This window comes from Sphaerodactylus townsendi, linkage group LG09 (assembly GCF_021028975.2).
Source record: "Sphaerodactylus townsendi isolate TG3544 linkage group LG09, MPM_Stown_v2.3, whole genome shotgun sequence".
Classification (NCBI taxonomy): domain Eukaryota; kingdom Metazoa; phylum Chordata; class Lepidosauria; order Squamata; family Sphaerodactylidae; genus Sphaerodactylus; species Sphaerodactylus townsendi.
The window spans coordinates 80,554,620-80,578,267 of NC_059433.1; the positions used below are offsets into that span (position 1 = coordinate 80,554,620).

The 23,648-nt window shown below is 39.6% G+C and overlaps 1 protein-coding gene across 1 annotated transcript in view; it reads left to right on the forward strand.

Moving 5' to 3' along the window:
* CSMD3 (CUB and Sushi multiple domains 3) overlaps positions 1-23,648 on the forward strand; it is a 751,931-nt gene that overhangs the window by 534,176 nt on the left and 194,107 nt on the right. Inside the window, exons 27-30 of the mRNA XM_048507427.1 lie at positions 15,071-15,262; positions 19,311-19,449; positions 21,815-22,002; positions 23,163-23,351. Coding sequence (XP_048363384.1) covers positions 15,071-15,262; positions 19,311-19,449; positions 21,815-22,002; positions 23,163-23,351 — 708 coding nt within the window. The remainder of the gene's footprint in view (positions 1-15,070; positions 15,263-19,310; positions 19,450-21,814; positions 22,003-23,162; positions 23,352-23,648) is intronic.

A 23,648-nucleotide genomic window follows, 5' to 3' on the forward strand; every position in this document is an offset into this window, starting at 1 on the left:
CCTTCCTGGATAAAGGAGAGTCTTTCCCTTCAAGGAGTAAAGACAAGAGAGAGATATGACACTTAAGTATTGGGACATTAATCTAATGGTTTGAGTACTTGGCTTAAGTGGCTAAGCTGCTTAAAGTGGCTAAACTGGGTGCCCAAAAGGGGGAAGGTAATTGATTAAATTACAGCTGTAAAACAATGACATTGTAAATAAGGTGGTCTCCAGAGAGAAATTAGTCAGAGGAAGAAGTTTGGGCAAATACAGGGCTGGAGACAGGAGTGCTTTACAATGCAGAGGCATTGTTTTCTCTTAATCCCTTTAGGAAGGGTGTGAGGCAGGTATTTTGCAAACAAGATATTGGGCAAGGGCAAGTCCAGACAAGTTTTTACTGTCCTTGTGGGTACACTAGCCAAAGCAGAAAATGGGTCCCCCATTTTGGCAAGGCACTGCTAGGCACCCCAAGGGTTGGCAGGATGTCAAGACACTGTTGTCCTAAAACAGAGCCACCCACCATGGGTTGGTCTGGTAACATTTCCTCTTCCGCAAAGACTGTGATATCAGTTGCTGGGTTCGCTTGATGCTGGACCCATGTCTGGGTGGACTATATGTCAGAGTGGGCAAGGGAGAAGATAGCAAGACTAAAGTAAAGAGGACCACCATGAGAATGTGGAAATTTAGAGGGATCTCACCAAATTGCCTCACTAGGGGATGCTAGATTCTGCTTTTCAGACTTTTGCTGGCTAACAGTAGACAGACTATTCAGTGAGAACAATCCATAAATTAGACCATTAATGTAAATGCAGGAATAATGCGGGCATAATTTAAGTGTAAGTTACGGCTCAAAATTACATTTCATAAACTGGCAGTAGGTTTTACGCTAAAACACATGTCATCTTATCACGGAAGTTAAAAGCACAATTGAGACTATGGGGGCATAAATCATAACCTAAGAACACATTTCATAAACTAGGCAAGGCTGACATATTTCATGGATGCAAGGCTGAGCTAGGACACAATTCATACAAGGAGAAAGAATTCAAAGTTAAAAGCTAAAGCACATTTCATGAAAGGAAGAAGGCAATTAATAGGGAAATTCACAGCTAACTAATTAAAACACAACTCATATTGATTAAAAAATAAACTATACTTTTTTTAAAAAAATAGGACATCTGGCTGAAATCCAAATTCATAGGGCTATTAACATATAGGAAAGGGTAAAACATGTGAATGTTAAATGAGAGAGCTACAAATGAAAACACAATGATGAACAAAGAGAATGAATACAGAGTTCACTGAAGCTGTAATAAATGGGTTAATCACGACATCTGTGTTCATCTTCGCCCCGCCCCCATGCACCAAAAGATGCTAGCAGACACATGAGCCTTGTCTTCACAGAAAGTGCTGCTCCCACCCACCCCTGCTAGTCTGTTTACAATTGCCCTTGGGTCTCTGATACCCCCTCCCCCAAGTCCGATGGAAGGGTATGCCCAGAGCTGTGAGATGAATTGCCAGCCAGAGTTGCAGTTTGGGAAGCAATGCACACTTGGAAAATGCAAGCTGGGGGTAGAGCAGAATTTTGCTTTTGCGGAGGCTGCCCAGGGCCCCAGGAGAGTTGGCAAGGGCTGACAGGCCTTGTAGGCAAGGCAGCTTGCATAGGGCATAAAACTGTCAGCATTAGTGAATCGATTGGCTCAGCTGAAGCTGAAGGCACAATTGGAAAATGTCGTGCGGGGAGTCAAACAGCTTTGGGTTTCCACGGCAGTAGCACAAACCAGTTAGACCACATAGAAGGAAGAGAGGCAGCTTGGGGTCTAGCAGGATTAAGACTTGTCTAGCTGCAAGGCATTGTGGGTTATGAATACATTATTATAGCAAACAATAATACGGAAAAACAACATAAGTAGAGTGATTTAAACAAAATTGAACAATTCATGATATTGGTAGTAGGGAAGAGAAGACAAGAATAGAAGACTTTTAGAAAATACCCACCATAACCACGAGGACAGACCCAAAGAAAATTCCCATTGCAAGAACTTCAGAACCTGGCAACATGATAGCCCCTTCCACAGTGAGAAAAGTCTGACTTCATGCTGGCATTGAGCTCTCCCACTGGGCATATAAGTCTGGAGAAGAAAAGGTTGAGGGGAGTGGGTGGGCATGGTTGTTCTCTAAGTATTTGAAGGGCAGACAGAGGAGAATGGGGAACTGTTCTTGTTGGCAGCAGAGGATAGGACTCAACAACAGCAGATTTAAATTTACTGGCTGAATATTAGGAAACAGGTATTTGCAGTAATAGTCATTCAGCGGTGGAATCGGCTGCCTAGAGAGGTTGTGAGCTGTCCCTCACAAGCAGTCTTCAAGCAGTAGTTGGAGGAATACTTGTCAGGGATGCTTTAGGCTGATTCTGCATTGAGCAGGAGTTAAACCTGATGACGTGTATGGCCCTTTCCAACTCTATGATTCTATACATTCCCAATATAAATTGATAGAGGGAGAAGTTCTGTTAGGTCTTAGTGGCTGCCTTCTCCTCTTGCCAAGAAGGCACACAACTGAAATACAAACATTTCACTTGAACCGAAATGAGTTAAATGAGTCCCTTTGCCTTCAGTGTCTGCTCCTTCCCCCTCTATTTACTGATATCTTCAAAAGTATACCTGCTTTTTGTTGTAGTTTAGTTTTGTTTGAGCCACTAAGGGCTGTTATACCATGATATTAGGAATGTTGATGCTAGAAATAGTGTTGTAATAGCATAAAATAAATACATATGGATTTTATGATATAATGCCACTTTTTGATGTTGTAAATTGTAAATTAAAACACTGTAAGCAGTGGTGGGATCCAAAAATTTTAGTAACAGGTTCCCATGGTGGTGGGATTCAAACTGTGGCGTAGCGCCAATGGGGATGGGCAGGGCACGACAGGGGCGTGGCCGGGCATTCCAGGGCGGGGCATTCCTGGGCAGGGCTGTGGCAAGGACGCAGCCGCTGCACCAGTCCTTGGGCAGAAAATGAATGCACGCAGGTGCAGGCCGCCACGCACGCCGGTGCACCTCCTACTAGACTGCTTCAAGTTCTGTGCGCTACTGCTGAGAGGAGGGGCGTAACTAAGGCAAAAATCACATGGCAAAATCACCAATTAGTAACCCCCTCTTGGCACACTCAAATAATTAGTAACCTACTCTCGGGAACCTGTGAGAACCTGCTGGATCCCACCTCTGACTGTAAGCCGCTCGGACCCCACTCAGGGAAAGGAGTCCTGGAAGACAGACAGACAGACAGACAGACAGAGACAGACAGACAGACAGACAGACAGACAGACAGACAGACAGACAGACAGACAGACAGACAGACAGACAGACGATAATGACAACTGTTTCAAGCAGTTCATTATAACCCAAAGTGACCCTGTGACTTAAGCAGATACTAGAGAGGCTCAAAGTGCTGAACACAAACTTCATCACTGAACCAGTCAGGAACTTCATTCCAGTCACAACAATTGAACAAAGTAGGTTCTCCTGGAAATCATATCAATGCTAAAGTCTGCAACTGGTCAAAATGCAACCTATTATGCAGTTGCAAGCAAATAAAAAATAATAAAGCCTCAAAAAACATTAAAACTTTGAAATGATTTTTCTGCAATTTTAACTGTTCTGGACTATGACTCCTATTCTCAATCTATCATTGGCCTCTGAATAGATTCCTAACAGTTATCCTTGCTGATGGGGAGATTTCGGTATTTTCGCAGCATGCTTGCTGAGAATGCTTGTTTTTTTTTTTTCTTTCAAATTACAAACTGGCTTTTCTCTTTAATGTGAAGTATAGCTCCCTGTTTTCTGAAAGGTCCTGCACAGAAGAAAGGGCAATCAGAGAAAGCCCAGTAAGCTCTTGATCTCTCTACTGTGTTGGTAGGATGAGGACTGTCAGTAGTTGTCTGCACCCTCAATTCAATGCTTTTGTGCTAAATACAAAGACGATTCCTCCAGCAAGAACACCCCTTTTCTCATATGCTTTTTGTGACACAACACAGTGGAACCTTGGTTTTCATTGCCTTCGGTTTTCATCGGTTTCGGTTTTCATCGATTTTTTTCAGTGAAAATTTTGTCTTGGTTTTCATCGATTTGCAGTAAGGTGCAGGGGTTTGTGAAGAAAAATCACCCAGACAAAGCTGTTGCAGGCTGTGTCTGCAACTTGTTCAATGACAATGTCTTGCCCCATTTCAGACAAATCTTAAAGAGGCGTCAGAAACAGACTTTTTTGGACAGCTTTCTGGTGCCACATTGGTCCACTGGCTTGGAAGCTAGACCAAGTGTTATTGTTTTTTACTGTTTTCAGCATTAAACACTATCTTTATTCACCAAAAATGTGGTTTTGGTATGTTTTTTGGAGTGCCTAGAATGGATTAATTGGTTTTACGTTGATTCCTACGGAGAAGTTTGCCTCAGTTTTCATCGGTTTCGGTTTTCATCGATTCTTTTCGGACTGATTACCAATGAAAACCAAGGTTCCACTGTACTCATTTCCTACATTTGTTCCACAGTTGCTTTATTTATGGTGATGTTGGGAGAGGTCCAGTGTAGGCTGTGGTTTCTCTGTGTGTGGATTCTCAGTTAGCTCTGACCAAATGTTGTGTGGCATGTCTGCTTCCTCTTAATGTAGAATTTATCCCCCCCCCCAAAAAAAATTATTATTATTAGTTCTTGCCATTGATTTATCTTATTCTCTTTCTTTTCTCCTTATAAAAGAGTCATTTCTCTTCCACTTCCCTTTAAAGAAAAAAAATCCATTTTGCAGGGGTTTTTCCCCCTTCAAAATGTTACGTGCTACAAGGTGATGTTCTAGTAGTAGGACAGGAAAGTTTGAGGAAGCGTTGTGCTTCTCTGAGCATGTACAGAATGAAATTCTGAAATGTTTGCAGACACTTCCTTTTCTGCCCCTCTTTTCTTCAATTTTTTTTATTTGGTCAAAACCCAGTTGAATAGAAACTTGCTTCAGATTCTGAAAGAAGACGAAAATAAAAGGATTGCTGTATTTCAGGGACAGGTTAGGTAAAGAGAAGTGAACAGAATTTAAGTCCCTACCTTCATTACACTTGGAAATAGGAAACAAATTTGTGAATAGGAAACACAGAGATTTTTCTAGACCATCAGCCTATAGCATTATAAATATCCAGATGTCCTCCCTGCAAGAATCTTCTCTATTGTGTTGCTACTGCCTTCTTCTTTTTCAAACGGCAAACGTGTTGTCAGTGGGAAAATACAACTGTTTTGCCAGTTAGCCTGTCCGTTGTGAATGTTGTGCTGAATATTGTTACATGAAAGTATGGACACATGATGGATGATGTTTGTGACATTGCTGGCGACTAGTGACACAATCTTGTTCCCTGTCTAAGACCCATGCCATGTTGTGAATCAGGCTGTTCCCCTGAAAAACTTTTAAAAATGTTTTCTGTCACTTCACATTATTTTTGCAAATTCAGCACCAAATAATTTGGACAAGGCTATGGGCTATTGTTTTTTCTGCTAAAGAAGTAAGAAGGCTGTCTTCTTCCATTTTGCTTTATAGTTCACAACAAACATGAATGCGAACATTTGACTGCGTCAGTTTGGAAGGTATCTTCAGTTTGGACGGTATCTTTGTCCTTCTGAATATTTATGTGGCAGTTTTAAAAACCAGATTCTAATGCTGGACATATTAACTAACTTTCCCCTACCCCCTCCACACACATACATCTGCACTTGTCTGCACTTGTGGCACATATGGAATGCAGAAATACACACTACAACACTGAGGTTAAACAGTTGGCTTTCCAAGGTGAAATTAGTGAGTCTGAAACATTGGTTGGTCTTTCCTTGCTGTCTGATTTAAGTTGTTCAAGATACTCAGCCTTCCTTTCGGATGAAGCAATATATATATATTCAACCACAGAAATCCTTATTTTTCTGATCCAAATGCAGAATCATAATATCAAAGGGTGAAAATAATCTTACACTCCATTTCTAAGAGAATGGCCTTTATCTTTCTCATTAATCCTTTCCCTTTCGTTAATCTTTTCCCTTTCATTAAATTCTTTTAAAGTTGACATCTGATCCAAATGGTGTGCATGACAGTCAAAATGTTGCCATAGTAATCATTGGGATGATTCTGCTTTGAATTGTTGACAGTTAAAATTCTTTGAAGATTTGGATTATAGTATGTATTCACATACACACCACCCAAAGAAATATGATATGTTAAGAATTCCTGAATCAAAGCTGTGCTGCATTCTTGTATGAAGTGAACATTTCCCAGATGTGTGATAAATATAGATGAAATGCTTAAGGATCTACTGTATTGACCATTCCACAGAACCAGTTGTGACCATTCCACAGAACTAGTTGTGACAGGCCAGGAATCAGTTTACAGTACTGCAGCATGATAAGTTGTAAAGTCCTTGTACAGTCTCATGGGCCCTTGAATTTTACTTTTCAGTCCCTGACTCTTCATAGACTTCAGTGATCCTATAGCTTTATGGATAAGCTTTTGAGCTTTTTTATCCCACAATGACAGCCAGACATAACCCAATATATCAATCCTGAATCTAGATTCTCAAGTTTTATCTGCTTCCCAGATAGTCAATTTTGACTTTCATCCTGTATACACATGTATATGCGTGCATGCACACACACACATACTTTGCATATAATTTTGTGTATAGAATGGTTGAAAGGTCTGAATCGACAAAGGTATCCACAGAATTCCAATTATGCTGCTATCCGAAGGCTTTCAAAACCTGTCTGGGGCCAGTTTCAACACGGGATGAAAACTACTGCCACAGAAAAATAATTCCTAGTACATTCTAGAGCAGGGGTATCCAACTCTGGTAGATGGGAAAATGAATGGAGGTGAGAATATCACCTTGAATGATTATCCCAATTATGGCTGACAGAATTAAAGTATAATCTGAAGAAGATTGTTTCAAAAACTGCTAAAATAGCGCAATCCGTTCATTCTTAATATTCAGATTTGGCACAGACCGGTCCGTTCATAATTCAGATGTAAAGTTATTCAGCATAACAGAATATGGGCTTGACATATTGGAAATGCAGCGCACTGAAGCCTATGTACAGTCTCTAAGAACAATTTTTTTGTCCCTTTGGAAAATTATGGATACGGAGTTTCGTTACAAGTAATAGAAGAGGACATTATTGAGACATATCAGAGGCATGATAAGTGAATGCTGTGACTACAATCATTGTAAGCTGAATCGTGAGAATTGTCAAGGAGTGTTTTGTACATTTTGTTTTGCACTGAATTTCACTATTTATGCACTTTATTGTTGTTTGTTATGCACAATATAAAAAGCGGTTGATGCAATGCGTCTTTGTATGGTAGCTAACCCGTATCCAACTGTGGCCCTGCCAGCTGATGGGTATCATAGTCCATAAAAATCTGGAGGGCCAGAGTAGGACACCCTTGTTCTACAGCACATATGATCTTCAGAGGAATCCCCTGTAGCCACTACACCTCAGCAGTCTCCAGTTAGTGATCTAGTGGAGATGGCAATACTGCATTCTCTAGATTGAGCCATTACCTGCACCACAGCAGCAAAGCAGGTAGCAAGCCCAAGCAGAAGCCTAGGCGTATGCCTGGCATCTGAACATGTCCTGCAAGCCAGCCCTATTTGGGAGGAGAGTTTTGCACTCTGGCTTGGCAGAATCAAGCTTCCTATTCTGACAACAGCAAAGGTGAACCAATCTGTTTCCTTAAAAGCCCTCACTTTGGATCTGATCTCCACTGGTTCTTGGACATCAACAAAACACTTGTACCTTGAGGATTTCCAATTGTCTGGGCCCTGTGCCACTTTGTAAGCCTCCTTCATTCTTGTTCCAGACTAGGTGGACAGTTCTAGTTTGAGTGGGGCTCACCTTCCTGCCTCATGACAGTTGACCTTTGTCAGAAGTACTGGCCAGGTTTAAAAATGGGATAAATGCTGAACTACATGTTACACAGGAGATCCATGATTGGATTCTGATATAGTTTTGTTAATGTTAAAAGCAGTCACAGAGACACATGCGATATTTCTCTCATGGCTGCAGCCTGGAGTGTTGGAAATTTCCCCCCTGAAATCTCACCCCCACACCCTGACACCGCCACACCCAGAAAAGGGGGCCAAGGCACAATTTCAGACTTTGTTTCCCCAACCCCATGCTTATAGCAGCTTCTGAAGAAGCAGATTTCTATTCTAAAGTATGAGAGCGAGAATGAGTACATTCTGTTTTTCCCATGTTATGGTCCTGAACCAAATTGGGCCCACTGCAGCTTTTTTTAAAACAACATGTTTGAGATGCAGTTGTGGTTCTTCCATATGAAGTGCAGTTCAGTCCTCATTATGTGTGCTTTATGGATCTATCCAGACAATGACAGTTTTTAATGATTAGAGAAGCTCTGAGTGAGTCTTTCACTACCCCAGTATTTCTTGCTGTGGCAACCAATGCAGTTGGTTGCAAGTATTCCCTCAGAAGTGTGTCTTTTTGCCTGTGTTTGCATATCCAGTTATGGAATAAACTAACACATGTTTTGGCATAGCAGGGGTACTGGTAGAATTCTCACAGGGATTTTGGCTCCCCTCAAATGTAGAATCACTTTTTAAAAAATAATATGGCTTCTTTTCATGTTTTCTAACAGAGTTTCTTGCAGCTGAAATATCTCAGATTTACTGCTGAAAGCTCCCCAATTAATGACATTCTCGCCCCACAATCATGAGTTTGGAAATTTAAAATAAATCATATTACAGTATTAAAATGAAGCTGACAGGCTTGCTTTTTTCTTTTTTTCCTTATATAACCTGAAGATTCATTTTTAAATCATGTTGATGGTTTCATCCACACTAGTTAGAGACAATGGCAATTGAGAAAAGAATAATAAGGCAAAAAAAATGCTGAGAGACGGATAGGGTGTTAGAGCTGTTACGGCCTTAACAGGGGTAAGGATTTTATTAAAGGGATTCTCCACCAGCTGCTAAACATATAACAGCACACATAGGATTTTAAAAGTAGCAAAGGGGAATGAACGCTCACGTTGGCAGCGAGAGGGGCCGAGAGGGGATCTTTTAGACTGTATCTACGAGGAAGGAATTCTGGCAATGGATATTCCACAGAGAAGCAAGAGTCCAAATGGTATTTAAATGTTTATATAAATTTGTTTAAAAATACAGACATACAGTGAGACATAAGAGCACATACATTCAAGTTCCTAAGATATAAAAAAGGTTTTAAAAGATAGATTGGATTATAGAAATGGAGGGGGGGTTTTCAGGGAAATACTTTACCTAAGTTCAGCTGAAGAAGATCTTGTAGAAGGCAAGGATTTCAAATGACCAGCATCTGAATCCAAGCGAAGGACGATATCGTGTCTCAAACTGACCAGACCAAGAGAGGTACAGGCTAGTAATGAGCACATGTGTTGGGGTGAACTGACCTCTTATACTCTTTTGCCCAGGAAGAGGCGGGAACTAGTGAGTTTTAAGTTTCCTTTTTTCTAAATTCTCTGGAATTTCCCATGCTGGGCTTGGGGGTGCTGAGGTAATTAGTCAGCTCTTCTATTGTTCTACACCTTGGGACAATGGGAGTCAGTTGGTCCTAGATTAAGTCAGGAAGCACAGAATGGCTTTATGCAAAGTAACTCTGATTTTGGGCTGAGACATTAGACCGGGGAAAGGTGGGTGCTTTAGGAAAATTCATAACAATGGGAAGAGAAGATGCAGAGAAGCAACCATCTGTTGATGACTTGGTTTCCAGAAGAGATAGGGAAATGACAGTATCTGATAGCAAGTTGGCTTTAACAGTTTCTATAGCAAGGTGTGGTAATCAAGCATTCTAGTGACTCAAATGAGGCCTCCAAGTTATGCTGGAGTAACTCATTATCTTAGCTTTTGTTAAAGTAGTTTTGACCTTTTGACATGCTGCTACCTACACCCATAGGAGTGCTTTTGGCAACTGGCTTTTGCCAATATGATTTTAAAGCAGAAATATATATATAAATAATATTCTGGGGGTCCTTTGGGTCGTTACAGAGCTTTGCCCAGAACCTTTATCAGTGAAATGATTGTAAATTATTAGACTTGAAAACATTCTATATATTTCCTTGGCATGACCTAAGCCATTAATAATGCAATGGATTCATGAAATTTGCTAACGATGAGATTATTGGAATAGACAGGGTAGGAAGATTATACAGAGAGAACCAGATAGCTTCATGGATTCAAGTAATTGAAAAGGGATGGCATTTGATAGTTGAAAGTATAAGAAAAGAGCATTTGGAAAATAATTTGATCCCCCCCCTCCCCTTGTCTGCACAAAACTCATATTTTAAAGATGGTAGAAGAAAGAGAAACGTGGGGATTTATTCATCACAGGATGGGAATGAATCATGAATGTGAAGTCGTTACGAGGAAGGCAGATGTGATTCTAAGACATTATATTAAGCGACACAAAGTGACTGGATGCGCTTGTCCAAACCTCTTGGCATGTCTTGCACAGTTCAGACTGAAGCAGAAATTCAAACCGAAACAAGTGCAACACGAATAAGCTGTTGGAATGAAAGAATAGAGAAATAAGGGACATAATTAGGTTTCCCAAAGCAGTTCCATTAATGTTAATGGTGATTGTGTGATTGCTGATCTTCCTAGCATTCCGGTTACTGCTTATTGGGTAACGCTTTATAGAAATGGACCGGGGGGTGGGGGGGGAGAGGATCTGAGAGGTGATTTTTCAAGGCCTGGATTTCTCCTTGGGAAGGTTCTTGGCGCAATTAACTTCATTTATTTCACAAAATATACTTTAAGCTTGTCCCTGTTGTTGGAGCAGCCTGATTTCTTCTGCCTACTGTTTCTCATATGGATTGTTTAGTTTGATAAAATCTGTATTGCTTCATTTGTACAGCCTTCTTAAAACAGCTAGATTTGTACACAGGATTATTGTGATTCCTTCTCACACATATTATTATGGACCTCTATCACTTTCTTCCAACTGAAATCATGACAAAGGCATCACCTGGACATGTACAGCAGGAATAACTGTTCATACTTCTTGTTAAGCATCTTGGGTAAAATAAATGTGAGAATTATAGGATTGGTTTGAGATGTGAGGCTGCCCCATTCACAATGAAGCGGGTGGCCATCTGATACTGAAAGCAGAAGGAATGTGAATGTGTATGGATAAGCATTCTTCCTTCCTTCCCAAACATACATGTACTATCAGAGCCTGTCGGAGTAGAAGAAAACTTGGGAAGAGAAGCTATGGGGAGATGAACAAAAGACACCCCTCCCCAGCACAGTTTTTTTCTTTTAAAATCTGACACACTTTCTACGGTTATGTTTAAACAGATAGAATAGCTACCATTGTAGTTAGCAATGTGATGCTGCAGCCAAGAAAGCCAATGCAATTCTGGGCTGCATCAACAAGGAGTATAGTGTCTAGACTGAGGGATGTAATAGAACCAGTCTATTTTTCATTGGTCAGACCTTACCTGAAATATTGTGTCCAGTTCTGGGCACCACAATTCAAGAAGGATGTTGACAAGCAGGAGCAGGTCCAGAGGAGAGTGACTAAAATGATAAAAAGTCTAGAGTCCATGCCCTATGAGGAGCAGTTTAGGGAACTGGCTCAGGGAACTTAGGCCCCTTCCGCACACGCAAAATAATGGGTTATCAAACCACTTTCACTGATGGTAAGTATTGTTCAACAGTGCAATGCATCGCCTCGGAGTGTGGTGGAGTCTCCTTCTTTGGAGGTTTTTAAATAGTCTGGATGACCATCTGTTGGGAGGGCCTTGATTGTTCCTGCGTGGCAGGTGGTTAGAGTTTATGGCCCTTATGGTCTCTTCCAACTTTATTATTTTATGACTCAATCAGCCATCATCTGGCTGTTCCTACCCTGTTTCTCCAAAAATAAGACATCCCCTGAGAATAAGACGTAGTAGAGGTTTTGCTGAAGTGCTAAATATAAAACATCCCCTGAAAGTAAGACGTAGCAGAGTTTTTGTTTGGAAGCATGCCCGTCAAACAGAACACCAGAGCATTCAGTTGTGGAATGGAAAAATAAGACATCCCCTGAAAATAAGACATAGCACATCTTTGGGAGCAAAAATTAATATAAGACACTGTCTTATTTTTGGAAGGCAGAAACCACATAGGTCAAGGGGAGGAAAGTTCTGTTAAAGAATGAGTTCCACCCAAACCACTATTGTTGTCCACTGTTGTACTTCTTTGAAGTCAGAGAAGGTTTAAAAGTCCCTTCTCTGTAGTTCTGTTTGCGTGGACATGGGTCAATGGTGGGAGTCAATGTTTCTAGCCTTGCTGAGCAGAAAATATGGGCCCTGTTAAAAATTAGTTTCTGAGTAGGATCTTTGACCAGGCTTCCATCATGCATTTTCATAAAAGAAGAGGGTTATTGACTGCAAATTAGCAGTTTATTATTTTTTAAAAAAGTGTGCACAGATTGTGCTCTGTGTCAGCTACTTCAGAAACAAACTTATGCATCTATCAAAGCAGATTGTGCTGTATAATAGGTTATCCAGACATCTGAAGAAATGAGCTTTGACTCATGAAAGCACATGCTGGATTAAATTTTGTTAGTCTTTCAAGTGCCACTTCTGTTTTACGTTGCTACAATACATTTATTTATTTATTTATTTATTTATATTTATGCTTTGCATTTATATCCTGCCAATCTCCTGAAGGACTTGAGGCGGCTTTACAATCAATCTATGGAAAAACCCCATATAAAAATACTACAAAATTAGAAATACAAGATATAAATGCTAAACCAGATTAACACGGCTACTCCTGTGGAATTAAGCTGTTCAGTGACAATAATAATAATATGCATAAAGAGTCAAATTAGCTTAATTCTCTGTAGCATGAAAGAATTTTTCTGTTAATACTGCATTGCAGGTATGAATGCAAGGTTATGAGAGACTTTATTGGAATTTGTGCTTACTCCGCGAATTTTCTTGGGGAGCGACAAAAGAGGTATTGAGAGAAATGAATAGCTAATAGAAACAATGGAATTCAGCACATAATAGAATGTACAATATGGATTTAAAGTATCAAACACACTGGAGGCAGGTAGACTATTGGTGATAGAAGAGTCACAAAACAAGAGCAAGGAGGCAAAAGAGATCTCTGACTTGGCAACATTACATGTGAAAGGGATCTGGGAGTCTTAGTAGACCACAAACTGAACATGAGTCAGCAGTGTGATGGGGCGGCCAAGAAAGCCAATGTGATTTTGGGCTCTTTCAAGAGGACTATACTGTCAAGATCGAGGGATGTAATTGTATCTATCTGTTCTGCATTGGTTAGACTTCACCTGGAATATTGTGCACAGTTCTCTGCACTGCAATTCAAGTAGGATATTGACAAGCTGGAACGGGTCCAGAGGAGGGCAACCAAAATGGTAAAAGGTCTGGAATCCATGCCCTGTGATGAGAGACTTAGGGAGCTGGGTATGTTTAATTTGGTGAAGAGAAGGTTAAGAGGTGACATGATAGCCATGTTAAGATATTTGAAGGGATGCCATGTTGGTGAGGGAGCAAGCTTGTTTTCTACTGCTCCAGAGACCAGGACCAGGAGTAATAGGTTCAAGGTGAAGGAAAAGAGATTCCACCTAAACATCAGGACAAACTTCCTGACAGTAAGGGCTGTTTGACAGTGGAATACACTACCTTGGAGTGGGGTGGAGTCTCCTTCTGTGGAGGTTTTTTAAAGAGAAGCTCGGTGGTCATCTGTCAGGAGCGCTTTGATTGTGTGTTTTTGTATTGCAAGGGGTTGAACTTGATGACCCTTGGGGTCTCTTCCAACTCTGTGATTCTATGATTTTAAAACAATAGCCAATAAAATGCTCACAATAAGATGATAATATTATGGGAATAGGGGAAAATGAACTTAAAAATAATTGACTAAGCACAGGAAAGCCCAATTTTAAGTAAGTGTGTAGCTATGAAAACTAAATACATAGTTTGTGCACAGCTGTTGATCTGAGTTCTTACGGTTAGCTCTTCAATAGTATTTGACCTTCCTCTAGAACTGTCATGTCCTCCGTCAGCTTTCTGATAGCTTCCAGTCTTTGGTTGAACCACAGTGGAAATTCTTGTCTTGCAAAAGCATAGATCTTGTGAAAACTCTTGCTGATTATTGGCAGTCTTGTCACTCACACGCTCCTCTTGTATCACATTTTCAGTAAACACAAACACAAGGGGTAGACTAAAATCTTTCTATTTTGAAAGCAAGTTCTATACCACTGAGTTCTGTCTCCTCTGCAAATGTTTGGCATCAAATGGTAAAGATAAGTAAATTTTGGCATTAAATAGCTCAGTAAGTTTTGTTTGCTGCTGGAATAATCTTATGGCAGCTTGATCCAATGAGCCATTAGAAAGGTCAAGCGGAATACATTTAAAACCCAGTCTGGGCTCAGCAGGGGTAAGAAAACAGTGTTTGTGAGATATTTTTGGTCAAACTATGAAAAAGAAGAAAAAGAAGAAAACTGGAAGCCATTTGAGTTATCCTGAGATACACAGTGTAGAGGAAGGTTTATAAGAACCTAAATGTATAGAGGAAGGTTCATAAGAACAAAGTAAACTTTTTTCTAATACTTTAAAAATTACATTTGTATAAATTGTTCAGCAGAACCTTCTTACAAGCCTATGTGCTATTGCATTCTAAGTGCTGAAATGCTGCATTAAATCTGCAAAAATGTGAGCCCATTCTGTAATTAAAACAGATGGCAAATAAAATGAATAATTGCATAGAAGATGCATTTTATTGGACCATATATTTTTGTGATAATTTCCCCAAAGAAAAGAGGCCTGGGAGATTATTTGGCCTGCCAGAACTATGCAGTGTACTTTAAATATGCCATATAACGTGGTTGCCAGCTCTGGTTTGGGAGATTCCTGGAGATTTGGAAGCAATGCCTGGGGATGACGCACTTTGGAGAAGGAATGGAGCTCAGCAATATTTAATGCTGGAGTCCACCCACCATATTGACAGTACTATATGTTGTTTAATGCGGACTCAAAATTATATTTCTTTTGCTATCCTATAGGTTCTGTAGCAACAGCTTGCCGTGATCCTGGTGTCCCCATGAACGGAACCAGAAATGGGGATGGAAGAGAGCCTGGAGACACAGTCATTTTTCAGTGTGACCCTGGCTATGAGTTGCAAGGAAATGAGAGAATAACCTGCATTCAGGTAGAAAATCGGTACTTCTGGCAGCCCAACCCACCAGTCTGTATAGGTATGCAGAAACCAAGAGAAGACACAACTGCTTTTCTGACTCTGAAAACATATTACAGTTGCCCCATCGCAAAGCCAAAAGTCTTTTTAAAAAAGAATAAATGTAATATTAACTCTAGAGCCCCTTCTGCACATGCAAAATAATGTGTTTTCAAACCACTTTCACAACTGTTTGCAAGTGGATTTTGCCATTCTGCACAGCTTCAAAGAGCACTGAAAGCAGTTTGAAAGTGCATTATTCTGCATGTGCGGAATGAGCCCTAGTCTCCGTAGGACAATACTATACCTGTGAACAGACCAGAGTTCCTTCATACTTCATTAACAAATCAGTGGATGGTTTTACATTTGTATATTATCAGAGGCTTTCATGACCAGAATTGACTAGTTGTTGTGGGTTTTCTGGCCTGTGTGGCAGTGGTCTGGTTGGGAGCAAAAATGATCAGACCATGGCCACAAAGGCCAGAAAATCCATAACAGCTGTTTTCACATTGTTTTCAAAACCTCTCCCCCTCCCTTACTTAGGATTAGCCATCTTTGACCAGGATTTTAAGAATTTTAGGTGGGTTTCCTTTCCACAGCAGACCTATGCATCCAGCAAAGCTAGTTCAGAAAGCTGAGCTAATCTTTTGATGTGCATTGTGTAGGGATGCAGCTAGATTTCTTTAAAGCCCTGGTTTTCCTTCAAACACCATAGTTTCTGACTTGGGTTCTCCTCACTCAGGCCTTAACTTCAGCCATCTCCCCTCCACACACACACAGACATACTACAGTATCAACATTTTGATGGTATTAGTGTCTTCAATCCACTGGAAATGTCCACTGATAGAAGGAGTTTCCATCAGCGGGTGACAACTTTTTGCCCCCCTCCTCCCACTGCATCTCAAAACTCCTCCACAAATTCTGCTCTTGGGTGTTGGGACCACCAGGAATGGGTGAGGGGATATTCATGCATACCCTGATACAGGGTATCATATGTTCAAGAAATTCAGCTTTCTGAAAATTAATCATTTTGCCTTATTAGATTTTCTGCGTGAAGAATGTGTTGTGACAATATATGTTGTAAATATTTAATGCGATGAGAAGACCAGATTGTTCTGGAAAGGGCAAACAACTAACAGCTTTGTTTTCTGTGAAGATCTGGAAAATATGATTAACCCAGATATGTTCTTTAAAAAAAATGAATGACTTTAATGAAACAATGTGTTTTCTTTCCTGGATATGTAAAAAGACATTGCGCAATAAATCAAAGGAACTCTAGAAATTCGCATCATGGTCTGCCTGTTAAAATTAAAATGCATGAGTGTTATAGTCCATTCTGGAGTTTTCTACCAGCATATGTGTCTGAATTCACTTGAGCGATGTCCCTGGAGCATCTGTTCTGATTAATCTTTTATGAAACTGTGTGCTATCACAGATTCTGGCTAGTCTATCTTAAACATTTATCTAATATAGGATGCTTGAGGATGGGTTTAAAAATCAGCAGTCTCATATATATATGATGATAGGCATTGTGTGAATACACACACACACACACGCACGCACACACACACGATGCCTATCATCAGTGGCTACCCACCGTGTGTTAACTGATCGGTGTATCTTACTGCAATCTGTAGCCCGATCCTTCCCACATTATTCTTTATGATGATCAAAATATTTTCAAAACATAGGTGGATAGGTATTCTTTGGCACTGATCAGAAGAACTGATACTTTCTATCTTTAAAATATCCTTTATATTTGTAGTTTTTTGTCACTGTTATTTTCCCAACACAAAATTGCTGTTCAGTAAAAAAAACCTGAGGAAATATTTTGTGATGAGGCTGAAGTATAGAGTAGTATCAGTGGAAGGCCTGCAAAGACTTACAGGGGACCTCTTGTTTTCCTACCCTACACTATTGCCTCTTTTCTTTTTTTTACTTTCCCCATATCCTCTCCTCTTTTCCTGCTTTCTTTTCTTCCCTCCCACCAGCCAACATATCTTTGTCTACCATCTTCAGCATTCCTTCCTTCCCTCCCGGTAGGCTGGCCCTGGTAGGCTGGCCCTGGTAAAAGTCTGTCTCAACTGCATAGCACTGGGCTGAGTTGTATTGCATTGGTTGGGCTGGGCTGGGCCCAGTTACATGGTAGAGAACCTGTAAGGACTTGTAGGGAGCATCTTACTTTCCTCTGTACCCCCACCCCACACTAGTTGTCTCCTTCTGGCAGCTTCCATATTCTTTTTTTTAACCTTCCTATCCAACCACCAACATACATTTTATCCCCCCATTTTCAGCTACCGTATATTTATTATTTATTTACTTCATTTTATTTATACCCTGCCTTTCTCTCCAATGGGGACCCGAGGCAGCATATATTGTTCTCTTCTCCATTTTATCCTCACAACAGGTCTGTGAGGTATGTGAGGCTGAGGATATATAAATGGTCCGAACTCACCCAATGAGTTTCCATGGCAGAATGGGGATATGAAACTGGTTTCCCAGATCCTAATCTGAAATTCTAACCACCAGACCACACTGTTAGTGGTGGTGGTGGTAGGGGGCTGCTATAGAATAATAGTAGGGAGCCACTTGGCCTGGGTGAGTTGTGCAATAGCATATTGCCTAGTGGCTGTTCAAGAAAATAAACCATAATGTGTTTATACAAACAAGCCAATTATTAGATCAGGGCCTTTCTTGATTCCAAGTTAAATTATTTATCTTTTACACACTGTTCAGGATGCCCATAAAAATGAATAACCACAATTCTAATTTCATAATAAAACATTTGATTTGGATGAGATTGCATCAATCTTAAATTTGTCTATGGCATAGTTACAATTGCATTGATTTATTTTCAGTTTGCTTGTCACGTTAAGAGCAGTCGTATGAATTGTTCTGTTCATTTTGCACCATTATATTGCTTGTTGAGAAAGGCAGCGTGATCACAAATCACAAATGCTTGAACATTTACATGTGTGCACACACACACATACTCACACACACTCACGGTCCATTTTAACTGGGCTGGAAAGGACATTCATTTCATGAACTGACTGCCATATATCTTGAAGAGAAATGTCAACTCCTTTGCTTTCTATCACCAGCAATGGAGTAGTCATTGCAAATTGCCTCCTCCTAGTTTTACTAGTGAAGGAATGTTAGATTCTCTTTGTAATCTGTAAATTCAGATATTCCTGATTCCTTTCTATCCACATATCAGTTTCATTGTTGAGAGAAGTATATAAACAGGATACTCTTCAGAGCAATTGGCTGACCATTCTAAAACAGGATGCTGGATAAAATAGTGTGTATGTGTGTCATCAAGTCAAAACTGACTCATAGTGACCCCATAGGGTTTTCAAGGCAAGAGGTGTTCTGAGGTCGTTTGTCATTGCCTGCCTCCACATCATGCCCCTATATTATTTGAAGGTCTTCCATCAGAAAAGTTGGAGGTAGACCATTGGTCTTATCCTGCAGGGCTTATGTTCTTACATGGAAAACAACCTTGAAAATGGCCACTGAGAGCTCAGTGGGTATTCTTTTAAAGGTACATACATGGTTTTTATTATTTGGGGGAGTTTTGTCTTCCCTACTTTTTTTTTTTTTTTTGTAATTTTATTTTTGCAAACCTGGGACTTCCTTCAGGTTTGTGGAAAGAAAGTCTTCCTATCTGTCTATAGCTGTATTTTGCAAATCCAGCAATCATATCCTCTGTGATGATGTTCAGAATTAAATATATGCTATCCATATATCTTATGCATTGTAACACCCTGTAGATAAAGTTCAACCAATGTGAATATAATTCAATAGGTTGGAAGTGTTTCAAAGTTCCTCCCCCCCCCATTTTTGTAACCCAAATGTTTGTCTTGCTTAGAGCTGCTGAAAATATTAACATTGGATAGCATCTGGGGATGGGGGGTGGTTGCTGGTAGTAGTTCATAAGTCAGAATAATGACATGGTCACTAGCTTGATCTTGGAGGTAATACCCTTTTCTTATGACCTGTCGTCTAATTTTTTAAAAAGGAAAGATTTTTGAGAATCACTTTGTTTTTCATTTATTTATTCACAGCACCTTGTGGAGGCAATTTGACAGGATCATCAGGTTTTATTCTTTCACCAAATTTCCCTCATCCTTATCCCCATAGCAGAGACTGTGACTGGACTATCACTGTTAATAATGACTATGTAATATCATTAGCATTTATCAGGTAAGTGTTTGATTGACCAGAATTTGAAATGTTTAACATGTCATGGTCATTCTGGGCATACTCAACTTGAGCAACCAAGTTGCTTTCAAACTAGAGTGCACCAGGCTCTAGTGATGGGTAGTGAGTTTTTCACGTAACTTGTGGGTATAGTATGAAATACTAATAGTTTCTCTGTTCAGAAGAGAGGAATGAATATGTTGAAAACCAGGAGATATTCAGAAACGGTTTTGTGTCTGAATCATCAATAATATATTCCACCATTTACTGCATATATGCCAAATTTGGGGGGTGGCATGGTTGGCACAATTTCTGGGGTTTTTTTTGCATAAAATTACAGTTTTTGCTTATTAGTGAGGAAAAAAACAGTATTTATAGAGCCTCAGGGAATGAAAATATGGCATCCTTGCCTGGATGTCTACATGTTTGGGGGATAATGTAGTCATGGGCAATTGAATTTCTTTTTTCTGAAATTCATCTTTTTAGATAAGCCAATAATTTCTCATATTTCCTTTTTTCTTTTTAAACGGGGTTTCTTTTTCTTTTCTCCTCTCTTTGAAGAGAGTCCAATGCACCTTTTTTCTAATTTCAGCCCGTGCAGTTTTACCACTAAAGTGCAGCTCTAATAGGAGGGCAGGAAGGTTTGGGATGGCATGGTCTACCTCTTAGCATCTACTGAGGGAAATCTTAAAATTTTTGCAGAACTTCCTTTCCTGCCTCCAACTCTCTTTAAGTTATCTTAGATCTGAAATTTTTCAGAACTTTTTATCTTTTTATCCCTCTATGCCCTGCCCTTGATCAGTGAAGGTGGGAGGAGAAAATATGGGAGATTGTATTGATTGACACTTCCTGTTTGGGAGTAGAAAGTGATGTCATAACACTCTAGGAATTTCAGAATCTCTGTGGTAAACCATAGAAATTTTGAAATTTATAGAGCATAGTTACTTTACTTCCTGTTTCAAAACAAGAAATAACACCTCAAATGTCTCCACTACTGCCAGTGTTTATGGAGATTGCCTGCCTAAGGCTGGCAGCTCTATGAAATTACCTTGGAGTTATCTCATGTCTGTACAGGTCTTCTCCTGTATTGCAAGCTGCAGTGGATGTGCCAGATCTTTGTTTGCTTGGGCATAGATCTGGCCCTGGGTGCCAAACAAAATGGCACCCAACCAAGCAAAATGGTCATTTTCCAGTGAGTGCCAAGGGGTGCTGATATCTATCTTGGTATATCAGTTATATTATTTATAATTTAAGATTTTGGAAATTTTTAAAATTAAGATTATGCATATCTCTAATGATCTGTTATATTAGTGTGTGTGCACACAAATCCCATATTTGTTTATGTGGTATATAAGGTGGCTTATGGTTAAGGAAAGGCATACTCTTGTTACACCACAAAGTTAGCCACATGAGACATTTGTCGAAGCACTTTTGTGCAAAATAAGGAAGCAGTTAACATTTCAGTCTTATAAATGTGCCCTGAGGTGGAGTGGAATTTTTTTTAAAAAAAATATTCCAGCTTATAAAAGTTTTATTCAGGACAATGTTGGTGTTTCACACTGGAAAATATGTTGTTGACCCTAAATCTAAAACACTGTTGATCAGGGCTAACATTTCTAAAACTTTTATAGGACATGTGTGCATGAGATTAAGCCAAAATGTCACAGTTATATTGAGTCTATTTTATAAGCTACGTATTTACACAAAAATGGCTCAGGTGATCAGTTCTATCTTGGCTATTAAATGTTGTTTGTTTAATGTTTCCCCTAGTAGGCTTCATTATGAAATAAATGATGCCATAGATTAAGCAAAGCAAATATGGTGTTTAGGCTGTATTTCTGACCTATAATGGTCAACACTGAGAGAAGGTTTGTGAAGGTAAATGCACAGTAAAGTGCACAGCAAACCTGATGTCAAAAGCAATACAAACATACCTTTAAATATATACAGGATGGTCTTAAAACATACTTATATGGCTACAGTAATCTCTAAAGTTTTAAAAATTTATTTATTGACTTCTGTGGAATGTTGTCTACAATACTGACCATTCTTCTCTACATTTTTTTTAATTTGGAAGAGGTTAAGGCTCATTCCGCACATGCAGAATAATGCCCTTTCAAACTGGTTTCAGTGCTCTTTGACGCTGTGTGGAATAGCAAAATCCACTAGCTAACAGTTGTGAAAGTGGTTTGAAAACACATTATTTTGCATGTGCAGAAGGGGCCTAAGAAACAGTAAACAAAGTCCCCAGATGCATGACAAATCTTTCTTATGGAATTACTTTATTATTTAGCAGAATTTTTAAGGTAGGAAACATGGGAGCAAGCCATGTTCCACCTAACATTTTTAACTTTTTAAACATTCCCAGCTTCAGTATAGAACCAAACTATGATTTTCTCTACATCTACGATGGGCCGGACAGCAACAGTCCTCTAATTGGAAGCTTTCAAGACAGCAAGTTACCAGAGAGGATAGAAAGCAGTTCAAACTCCATGCATTTGGCTTTTCGAAGTGATGGATCTGTTAGTTTTACTGGTTTCCACTTGGAATATAAAGGTAAATCTCCATAATGATATTTTAAATGCTGGTGGCCCTATCTTCATGTTTTTCCTGCTATATGCATTTTTTTTGAAACTTTAAACTCTGTACAATTCTTGCATTAATTCAAGGTATGTGACCTTTTGTTTATTCAGTTGTTGGTATACTACATTTTAAGCTTTGTTTTTGTCAATTTGACATAATTGGTTAAGGTATAGGGGTGTACACCATTTTTTTTGTATTTTTCAGATTCAAGTTTAATAAACCCCACATTTATTATTTTTTTTTAAAAGAATCCCCTTATCAATGTGGGCATTTTTCAATTTTTTCCCCAAATATCCAAAACTTTGGAGTTTGTTATGTGACTGTCCTCATGAGGACAGTCATGAGGCTCTTGTGGGGATGGAGTGAAATACAGCAAACAAATTTTCTGTGTAGCTGCAGGTGATTCTCCTTACAAGAATTCCATGTTTGGAATTGGATCAAGAGGTTCCCAAATGGATCAAGAGGTTCCCAAATGGAGCAAAACTGGGTACCTATCAAATTGGGGGCCCTGACCTGGGGCTCTCATAAGGAGAGCTACCCTGAGAATTTGGTGTCTCTGCTTCAAAAATACAGCCCCTCAGAGCCCCAAAAAGACACCCAAAAAGTTGCTGAATGTATTTCCTACCATTGTGAGAATGGTGGGAAAATTTGTCTTGCATAGACTATCTGGTCTGAAATTGCTTGCTATGTAAAACCAGTGAATTCTCAGGAAAACTTTCTCCAGCCCAGAGACAGGTGCAAGTGAACAGGTCTGATGAGGCTTAAAGAACAAAAGTTATATAAAAGACAAAAGGTATATGGCGGGGGGGGGGGGGATCTTGTCTAGAAAATACCAGGAATGACTTAGGCCAAGATATGGCCTAACTGCAGTTCAGTAGTTCAGAGTGAACCATACTCACACACATATACACACAAGTACAAATGGGAACACATTTGGGAAATTACGATTATTATCCTTACCTCTTAATTCAGTCTTTTGGAGATATACATTTTTTACTTAATACAAGAGGATGCTTTTATCTCTCATTTTCTTTCCATTTTGCTCAGTAATAATTAGACAATTTTTCAATGGTCTTGGAGGTGGGATGGGGATGGCCCTCAAAATTAAAGGTACATCATTTTTTTGATTGCAGCCAAACTCCGTGAGTCCTGCTTTGATCCTGGAAATATAATGAATGGCACAAGACTTGGAATGGATTATAAACTGGGATCGACAGTCACATATTATTGTGATGCAGGTTATGTTCTTCAAGGTTATTCTACTCTCACTTGCATCATGGGAGATGATGGGAGACCTGGATGGAACAGAGCTTTACCTAGCTGTCATGGTAAGATGTTTTCTTCAGTCTGGTTCTTAATTACCAGAAAGTAAACATTTTTTTGGCATCAACTGTGATAAAAAGGCATTTCTTATTCATGTGGCTTTATCCATTATGCTGCGGTTGCAGTGATCTTGCACAGAGTGATTCCTTTTAGCCATTTTGGTGAACAAGAAGCCAATGCATACTTCCCATATCTGCTATCATACAGATAAGTTTGAAGGATTTCATAGTACATTGTTGTCAAAGTGATGAGTTGGATCCAACCTGCTTTTTCACTATATCTTGCTCAGTTCCATT